Consider the following 10,115-nt stretch of genomic DNA (forward strand, 5'->3'; position numbering starts at 1 on the left):
CCCAGGGTCAAAACCCTCTGGAGGATTTTTATATACAAAATCTTAAAGATGATTCCAGCTCTTTGTAAACATAACATTTTGGGTGCCTTTAGGAAAAATGCAGTCCTTTGTGCAGTGCGGCCCAATGTTAGCTAGCAGCCTATGGCAAATTATAAAACGCAAACTTTTTGGTGACTTTTTAATGTTGGTGCAATTTCTAATGTATTTTTGAGCATGCTATAGATATGGAATTTTTCCACATGGGAAAATATGTTGCTAAAAAAATAGAAAATTAAAAAAAAATGCTTGAAAATGATGGCCGCCAAAAATGTCCCCGAGTACAAAGTACCTCAATGAGTTATATTATGTAGAACTATAAGGCGTCTGCTCCGGTTTTTCCTTGGGTTGCCGGCCTGGTAAGGATGTCACTATGGAAAATTACTGAAGAGGCCAATGTTTTTCAATGATCTTTTTTCCAGGCATTCATTGGTGTGACCTATAAATCACATGTGTGCTGCACTTCAGCCCCTGCCTGAGAACTCTGTGAATACACTCTCCGCTCTCTTGGGATTTCCTGTCTGGCCATTCTTTCGCAGATGGTATTTCCTGGATCCTCACAATGTCCCGGATCCTTCATTCCAACCATATTTGGAAACGGCCAGAATGACTTTGCCTGCGACATCATTCACAAATTAGAACGGATCACGCAAAGGTAATTACAAAATTATCAGTTTTATTACAGGTTTATAATACAGTATTTCTATGTGCAAATCCAACAAGAAGAGTCAGGTTTTTTAAATACTATGTAAAAAAAAAAAAAAAAAAAACACAAAAACAAACAAAAATGTCTGTGTAATTGCACCGGTAAAAAAATACTAAATAAGAACACAATAATAAGTATTACAAATGGCGCATTAAGACCACCTGTGAATAACTTGCATTTAGAACAACGCAGCTTTTTGTATCATCTGAGAAGAAGGCTTCCCAAATGGAAAGATTAAAACTACTTTGCGTTAAAAGGGTTTGTCAAGGATTTAAAAAAATGCTGACAGTAGAGAATATGACCCAAAAAACCTTATTCCCACTACTCCAGCAACTTCAGGGATCCCTGTGAGTCTTTGCTTGCCTTCCTGACCAATGGCATGCCCATACATCCATGTGACCGCTGCAGCCAATCACTGGCTTTAGAAGCCTCATGGCGTTCATGCAGGTATCTCTGCCGGGGTCAGTCAGCAGTAATCAAGTGCATGTATGACGCGGCCACAAAGTAAGCGAAGACTAGGGGGGACCTACGAACCGGCAACGTGAGGCCAGCAGAGGTCTTAATAGGTAAGTATTGGTATTTTTGTATTTTTTTTATTTAAGCACATTCCCTACTAGAAGACGTTTCATTAAATCCCGGACAACCCTATTAACCATTACATTAGAAAAACAATTTTATGTTGCAGTATTACAGCTTGTCGGAGAAGAGTCACCCAGTCTGGTGAGATACAAGCGCCATGTCTTTTAGAGGTTGGGCAGCCCAATAGTCACAGATTAGTGCACCCCTATCTGTCACCTTCTCTCCAGGATGCTCACAAGTGACGCTACTAAGAAATAAGTGCTTACTTTTCTCATCTGTTTGATCTATGGCTCAAATTTCGGAAGCAACATTTTGCACTAGATATTAAAGAAATTGTGTTTTAAATAATCAGCAGCTTGGAGTTCAGTCATTTTATGTAGCTCCATTTCTGAAACCCAACAACTCCCCAATATCTGATGCACTGAAGCTCCAGCGGGCGGCTAAAGAGGTTGCATGGAATTAGAAAAAAAAAGGATATGTTTTTCCTAGAAAGAGCTCCATTCCTACGCAGGGTCTGCATCTAGTACTGAAGTCCTGACCCATACAATTAAGATCATGAAATTGCAATACCAACCACAGCCTGTAGACAAGAGTGGCGCTATTTAAAGCAATAACTCAGCCACTTTCTTCTACTGGTCTACAACCCAATGAAAGGATTAAATGAATCATCATGGATTGTTGATTGTATTTTAGGATAAAAAAATTCTGAATGCATTTATAATAAGTTATGGATTTAATAGAGAAGACAGACGATGGCACCTTTAACATGCCGTGTACCAGATGTCTTGAGACATATACTTCTGGACAGATGTAATATCCATTAGGAGCTATGAAGGTCCCTAGGACACGTGCCCCCCATCGACTGACTATGGGGAATAAGGCTCCGTTTACATGACGCCACTTCTCAGACATGTGGTGCAGGGGGTCTTACAACCTCCATGTTCCTAAGGTACATTCACAAGGTGGTGACAAGTCCATATATTTTATCAAGAGTTAAAGAGGACCTGTCACTTGCCATAAATTCATATTATTTTACTTGGTGTAAATCCCGCTATTCTCCTGAATCTGGCATTACTTTTCTTTAGTTACTGTACCTCTTCATTCCTGAAAATGGCTCTATCTTCCATATATGAAAATATAGTTTTTTTTTAGCCAAGTGGGTGGGAACTCAACTCTTATAGGACCATTCCCAGTTGGCTAAAAAAATCTATGCTTATACACAGGGATGATGGGCCAATATTGCAGGAATCGAGAGATGCTGGAACAAGTTTAGATAACACTAGATTTAGGAGAACAGCGGCATTTACACCAGGAAAATATATTTCTGGAAAGTGACAGGTCCTCTTTATATAGACTAAATGAAATGTGATCTTATCTAGTATGTGAAGGATTGTCTAAAAACCTTTAACCTGCCCTAATGAATCTGACATGAAGCCTGTATGTTATTGTACAACTGCAGACGACAGCACTACGGCTTTACAAGGCACATAGGACCATCTGGACTAACCCAGGACACAGTTGGAGAAGACTTATTCCCTTTAAGGAGGACCAGTCCCCAGATCAAAAGTGGTCATTTTTTCTATAATTTATTCTGTCTGCTCCCCTGAGTAGGCTGTTTTTTTAGTTTTTCTAAATCTGCCATATGGTTCCAGAGATATGGTTTTTTTAATTTAGTGCTAATTTTTATAATCTTTATCAGGAAGGCGTGGCTCACAGGGTAATTATGCAGAGCAGCCTAAAGACATGCCCCCAAGGAATCCTGCGAGCCACGCCCCCATGGAATCCTATGAGCCACGCCCCCAAGGAATCCTGCGAGCCACGCCCCTATGGAATCCAATGAGCCACGCCCCCAAGGAATCCTGCGAGCCACGCCCCTATGGAATCCTATGAGCCACGCCCCCTTTGCAAAGACCATAAAGATCAGCACTAAATAAAAAGGCCCATATCTCTGGATCCTTGTGATGGATTCAAAAACAAATAATATCTGAATATTCAGTGGAGCAGTGCGACTAAAAGAAAAAGAAAAACTGGAGAAAAAATAGGAAAAATTAGAGATTGCAACATTTTAATCATTTAATATTAGAAAAGGCTAAAAAAAGTGTAAGAGCTCAGCCTCATCCGACCCTGCTGATTTTTGTACACTGATGTAACAGAGCTGAATCTGTCATTTGACACTTTTTGGGGTTGCATTGCTTGTGCATTCGATAACGCTGAATGATCTTTTAAGGCTATGCAGCATGTCTAATAGTGGCTTCATGTAAAACCTCAGATTAGTGGTAAACTCAGCTCTGCTCTATCTGTATACCATCACGTGACCCAGAGTTCGGACCGAGCATGCATGTAGTGTAATGACTTTCTCTAGTTCATAGATCATCTGCACCATTCACAGACTTTGTTACAAAGAACAACAATTGGACTCCGCCATAGAGGACAGTTACATAGGAGACAGGTAACCTCCTGCCCCATTTTCTCTTGTGGAGCCTGGTTCTATATTAAGAGGGTAAGTGATGTTAGATCCCAAATGCACACTGTTCATGGAGCAAAGAATCCGCATGATACGTGAGGTTAGACCTCATCCTACCAATGTCTGTGCAGCTTACATGCTCCTCATCCTTCCATTGAAATGTCCACTCCTTTCCACCCAGTTCTATGTTATCGTGCTGGGCTCAGTGCACACTCGGCATTATCCAGATGAATTTCCCTTCATATAAAAACATATGTAATCCCAGTCTGTGACCCATGTCCTAGGATGATGACGTCACGTTTCCTGAAGACATGATGGTCCCATGGTATTCCATCTCATCTTTCTGAGGGTGCGAAGAGTTGTCCGACTTGCTCCTACTGAACTCCATCCCTGTGATGATGGGTCTCTTAACTTTTATTTCTGGATTCAGAATGGGGCAGTGGCAACAACATGCCATTTTAAGGAAGGCACGCCTCATCTCCCTGTTGGTCAAGGTGTAGATGATGGGGTTAGTGGCTGAATTAAGAACTGCGAGAGCCAGAAAGTACTCGGCCTTGAACAGAACCTGGCAGGCCCTGACATCACAGCCGACATCCAGTAGGAGAAAAATGAAGAGCGGCGACCAGCATACAATGAACGCACTTAGGACAATGATGACTGTTTTAAGCAAGGCCATAGATTTTTCCGAACTCCTGCTCGTCCTTGCACAGTTTCTTCTGAAGGTCAAACTTCTGCTCCTCGTTCTTACCAAGAAGTAAATCCTGGCATATAGAACAACAATGGATAACAATAAAATGCTGAAAATGCTGGTGCAAAATAGGATGTAATGTTTATGGTATAAGGGGAGCACGGTGGAGCAAAGGTTCATGTTATCCATACAGTTCCATCCCATGAGCGGAAGTCCTCCGAGACACAACGACAGCAACCAGCAGCCACTAATCAGAAGGAATGACCTGGAGCTTTTGCTGCCATTGTGGAGCTTCATTTTTAACATGGTAATACAACGCTCGATAGCAATCGCCAAGAGGCTGAAGACTGAGGCAGAGAGAGCCACAAACATACTCCCTTCCCGAATAAACCATTGGACTGGTGTTAACCTGTATGTATTGGATCCAGAAAGGAGAATGTTGGCCGTGTACGCCGCCCCAGCTAGTAAGTCAGAGAGCGCCAGGTTACCAATGAAGTAATACATGGGTCGATGAAACTTCTTGGTTCTCCAGATAGTAAGAAGCACCAGGACATTCTCCAGTACAATGAAGCAGCAGATAATGATGAAGATGATGGAGGTCGGCTTCAGATCATTGGTGGAGTTAGTCTTATACTTCCCTGTATAATTGTAATGGGTTACAATCGTCTCATGGCTGTAGTAAAGGCTCTTCTTATGAGAATGCTCGGTGGGAGTCATGGCTGCTGGAATTGTTCAATACAACACTAGATGGCGCTAATGCTTCTTAAATTAGGCACTTCTGAACTTTTCCTGAAAAAAAATCATAACAACATGTTAGGGTCAATGTTCTTGGTTATCTGGTGATTTTTACTACTATGATGCCTACGGCTACCAAATTGTCATCTAATAAACATCTAATGGTAAAGTGAGATCTACAAATTTGGAATAATTTCTCCCCCTAAATATATATGACCAGAACATTAAGCAGATTCCCATAGGAAAAAATATGTTGCATGAAGCTAGAAAACAGAATGACAGTTTCTCCAGATGAACCCGGGACACGTTATGGTTTAACCAACCCAACTTTCAACCACAAAGATGCAGCTTCCATATGTAATATCGATATACCAGAGCTGGATGTACTTACTGAAAGCTAATGCAGGTGTACCTACGGACCATCGATAGGACATTATTCATCGGCTCTACTCACATTTGCTTCTTTTTCTAGTGAAAAGACATATACCTACTGGAAACCAGACCTACTGGAAATTTGACCTACTGGAAACCTGACCGACCCCATTATAGGTCTAAGGGGTCAATCTGGCACAAATTGGGTCTGTCAAATGATGGATCTGTAAAGAATTCTGTTTTTTTTTCCTATGGCCCTGTTTACACTGTGATTTTGCAGTGCGCCTATGACTCTACCGGGAGTTCTGTCTGTATCGCTGAAAAACAGGATTCAGATGGAATGACTGAAGGAGCCAAAGAGGACACAAATTTACTCCCTTTGTGCTTTTTTCCTATGGTACTCATGCTTTCAGACAGGCACCAGAGTATAGTCTACTACATTTTTTTGCTTGTCTGAAAGGACAAACATCACTGGAAAAAAAGCACAGAGTACACTTGAACTCAGGTTGTGTGATTGCACTCTGTGCCTTGATCAGAGGTTGTGTCTGAATTAAGTTTTTTGGCAGGATTCAGACAGAAGCCCTGTAGAGTCATAGGCGCCCAACATAAAGGAGTGTGAACAGGGCCAAATGGGATTTACGTCCAAAGCAGATCTGTGCCATAGCTGATGCAAACAGAAGCAGGGAGCCCCATTGTCCCATTAATTAACAGGTCCCAGGTTAGATTAGATCTGAAGAATAAAAAGCATCATACAGAATTTTTATTGCCATTCTAACCAGAAGCACCCAACGGAAGCCAGACCGACCCCAAAATAATCAGTGGGGTCCCTCTGCTCCCATTTACATCAGTTACACAACAAGTCCATCATGGACATTAATTACATTTGTTTAAATAAAGGGAATTCCTGAACACAGATGTTAACTTAGTCTTAGCTATTTCTTTTGTTTTTGGGGGTTTTTTTATGGCAAAAACACCTATATCGATGCAGTACACCAGTCATTTGTGCCAAATTATAAGCTCCGCTCCGCAGGGCACGCAATAAACCCTGCATTAGATGCGGACTGTCCTCTATATAGCAGCTGTCCAGAAGTAGTAGAAATCTGTATGATGTCACTCCGCTCTAAAGAAAGCTTCTGCTCTCTGTGGGGTAAGCTCCTCTTTTTTGCGGAACTTATGATAAATCTTGGCTAACATTGAGCTGGAAGAAAGGAAATGAAGGGAATCGGATAAAAGTACATGTTGTTCAGCATCCAGGGGAAGCTGTGTACGGTGACCAGATGTGACAGAACATGGGGAGTTTCTTAAAGAGCTGATGGGGAAAATGTGTCAGGGATATTTATGTGGGTAACATGCCTTTTCAAACCCAAGTTCATGCCACTTTTCTTTACAAAGAAGCACAAGAATTCTTGATTAGAGGATGTGATGTGGCAGGAAGGGGTACAAAATTTTCAAGGGCTAAGGATTGGGTTAGGGACAGGATTAGAGATAATCTAAGGGTTAGGGTTATGGCTAGGGATAAGATTAAAAGGTAAGCTAAGGGTTAGGGATAGGGATAGGGTTAGAGATAATCTAAGGGTTAGGGCTTTAGCTAGGAATAGGGTTAGAGATCATGTAAGGGTTAGGGCTATGGCTAGGGATAGGGTTACAGATAATCTAAGGGGTTAGGGCTTTGGCTCAGGATAGGGTTAGAGATAATCTAAGGGTTAGGGCTTTGGCTCAGGATAGGGTTAGAGATAATCTAAGGGTTAGGGCTTTGGCTCAGGATAGGGTTAGAGATAATCTAAGGGTTAAGGCTTTGGCTAAGGATGGGGTTAGAGATAATCTAAGGGTTAGGGCTTTGGCTCAGGATAGGGTTAGAGATAATCTAAGGGTTAGGGCTTTGGCTCAGGATAGGGTTAGAGATAATCTAAGGGTTAGGGCTTTGGCTAAGGATGGGGTTAGAGATAATCTAAGGGTTAGGGCTTTGGCTAAGGATGGGGTTAGAGATAATCTAAGGGTTAGGGCTTTGGCTAAGGATGGGGTTAGAGGGTTAGAGATAATCTAAGGGTTAGGGCTTTGGCTAAGGATGGGGTTAGAGACAATCTATGGGTTAGGGTTATAGCTAGGGATAAGGCTAGGTCAATAACATTGATAGATATACAAAGTAAAAAGAAAAATTAAAGCCATAATGTTTTATGTTTAAAACACTTAAAATCTTATGACTGATTACAGTAAAATTGGAAAAACAACTAGAAAGTCAAAGCACAAACTAGAAATAAATCAATGTTTTAACTAAATTACAATACATATGTTTGGGTAGTATAGTAAGTGATTCAATACTAGACTGGTGGGAGTATGTTACCCCTTCCCCCATATTCACCTGGATAATGATGGGAGAGTGACAGTTCTGATGTGAGAACACTGTGTACAACGCTGTATTATAGGCTAGTGCTATACAGAAGCCTTTGACACGCTGAATGTCAATGGTATCCCTTTTATTATAACACGCTATACTAATTAATTTTGGACATTTCTTTTAGCAATGAAGCATCGAGGACTATGCAGTATGGACATGACGGACCAAATACATTGATCTTTATAGTGTACGATCAAAGCAATAGGTTCTTATAAATCATGAATAAGGCTATAAGCACAATGAGTTTCAAGGATTTGCCATCCCGAAACTTATAAATTAATTACAGGGCAGTATTTGAGATTCTGAAAGTAGTTAACATAAGTTTTCCCTTCTGTCTAGGAGCCTCATTCACTGAAGGTAATTAGTTTTGTTGTTAATCAAAGGAGCCATTAGCTTAAGTACAAATAGTTGCAGCTATATGCGTTTACATAGGTGCAGATAAGAGCAAGTGTGCACCCAAAATGCCAAATAATCCAGCAAGACTTCAGGGGATCCAAATACACTGCAGACCCCTGTATGGGTACAGTGCCCCCCAGCAGACAGATTAGTGTAAAACTCCTGAATATGATTATTTTATTGTCATTGCTATTTTGGATCTAAGGGTACCGTCACACAGTGGCATTTTGATCGCTACGACCGCGACGGCACGATTTGTGACATTCCAGCGATATATCCGTGACGTTCCAGCGATCTCGCTGTGTCTGACACGCTCCTGCGATCAGGGACCCCGCTGAGAATCGTACGTCGTAGCAGATCGTTTGAAACTTTCTTTCGTCGTCTAATGTCCCACTGTGGCGGCATGATCGCATGGTGTAACAATGGTGTGCACGATATTGTATACGATGTGCGCATAGTAACCAACGGCTTCTACATCGCACATACGTCATGAAATTATCGCTCCAGCGTCGTACATTGCAATGTGTGACAGCAGTCTACGACGCTGGAGCGATATTGTTACGATGCTGGAGCGTCATGAATCGTGCCGTCGTAGCGATCAAAATGCCACTGTGTGACGGTACCCTAAGTCTGGAGACTGACTGAAGGAGAGGTAGCACTTTCTAAGCAAATTAATGTGTATTTCTGTAGACATCACCTGTCTGATCAAATCAATTAATTGCTGTATTTTATGTCTGATCACGTATATCATATATCCCCTCTGATGCTTTGAATTCTCATTCCATGTTTCCAAAATCATGGCTCGTGACAAATGGCAATCAACGTAATGGATCGGAGCATTTTTTTATTAATACTAGGGCAGTAGTCATTGAAGATACTGCAAGACCCAGTGCAAGGCTAGCTATTCCCATGGGAAAACTGTCAGTGGTAGCATAAAATATAGACACATCGTGAAAATCCATTTTTTCTGGTTAGCCAATAAACTTATAACTCCTATATTACTTTTATCATAAAAGTGATTAACGTCACATAAAAACGCCACATCATTTCAGTTCTGTGTCCAACATAATCTATCAAGTGGCGCCTGCATTATACAGTACATCATGCAATATCTGATTGTATCCACCACATATCTAATCACTGTGCTACGATACACTGCGCTGCTACCATTAGGATTAGTGGTATGTAGAGTCGCCGCCATACACCATACCTTTGTGTGAGAGTGAACTTCTGGCTTGCAGTCCGCAGACTTCCCTTCTCCGGGACAATAAACTTTTTGAATATCTTCCCATGTGGATAAATTATTCCAGAAATGACAAATCCTTCACTTCGCGAAGAAACCTCATATCTGCATTCATTCCTGCTCAGTGGTGTCCCCATACAAGTGTCCTCAGAGCTGTGAGGGTTATGTATATCTCTACACTGTAGACTTCTCCACTTCTCCACCCACCAGCTCCTCCTCTCAGGATGCTATCACAGCTCTTACCAAGGAAACTACATAAGCAGAGTGTTCTGCAGATCTACTGAGATTATGATGTGGAGTTACAAGTGAAGCCCTATAAAGGGTTGCCCACATGAATAGAAAAATCCACTGGGTATCACAGAACCAACAATGTGGATGTAACCTGAAATAATCTCACCAACACTGCAGAGAAAATCTGAGATGTAATCTGACCCTTCCTGCAGATTATTTACCTTATGTACACGTTCAGTATTTGGTGAGTTTATTACCTCTGTATCTGTA

The 10,115-nt window shown here is 41.4% G+C and overlaps 1 protein-coding gene across 1 annotated transcript; it reads right to left on the minus strand.

The window, feature by feature from the left end:
* Window positions 1-692: 692 nt before the first annotated feature.
* S1PR1 (sphingosine-1-phosphate receptor 1) lies at window positions 693-9,771 on the minus strand. The gene is made up of 2 exons (XM_069737390.1): window positions 9,582-9,771; window positions 693-5,262 (listed from the first exon to the last, which is right to left on the minus strand). The coding sequence occupies exon 2, from the start codon at window positions 5,188-5,190 to the stop codon at window positions 4,066-4,068; it is 1,125 nt and encodes a 374-aa protein (XP_069593491.1). The 5' UTR covers window positions 5,191-5,262; window positions 9,582-9,771; the 3' UTR covers window positions 693-4,065.
* Window positions 9,772-10,115: the final 344 nt, after the last annotated feature.

Source organism: Ranitomeya imitator, chromosome 8 (genome assembly GCF_032444005.1).
Source record: "Ranitomeya imitator isolate aRanImi1 chromosome 8, aRanImi1.pri, whole genome shotgun sequence".
Classification (NCBI taxonomy): Eukaryota; Metazoa; Chordata; class Amphibia; order Anura; family Dendrobatidae; genus Ranitomeya; species Ranitomeya imitator.

What these genes read in the sequence shown, in the direction of transcription:
- S1PR1 (XM_069737390.1), bottom strand. Translation starts at nt 5,190, where the DNA reads ATGACTCCCACCGAGCATTCTCATAAGAAGAGCCTTTACTACAGCCAT.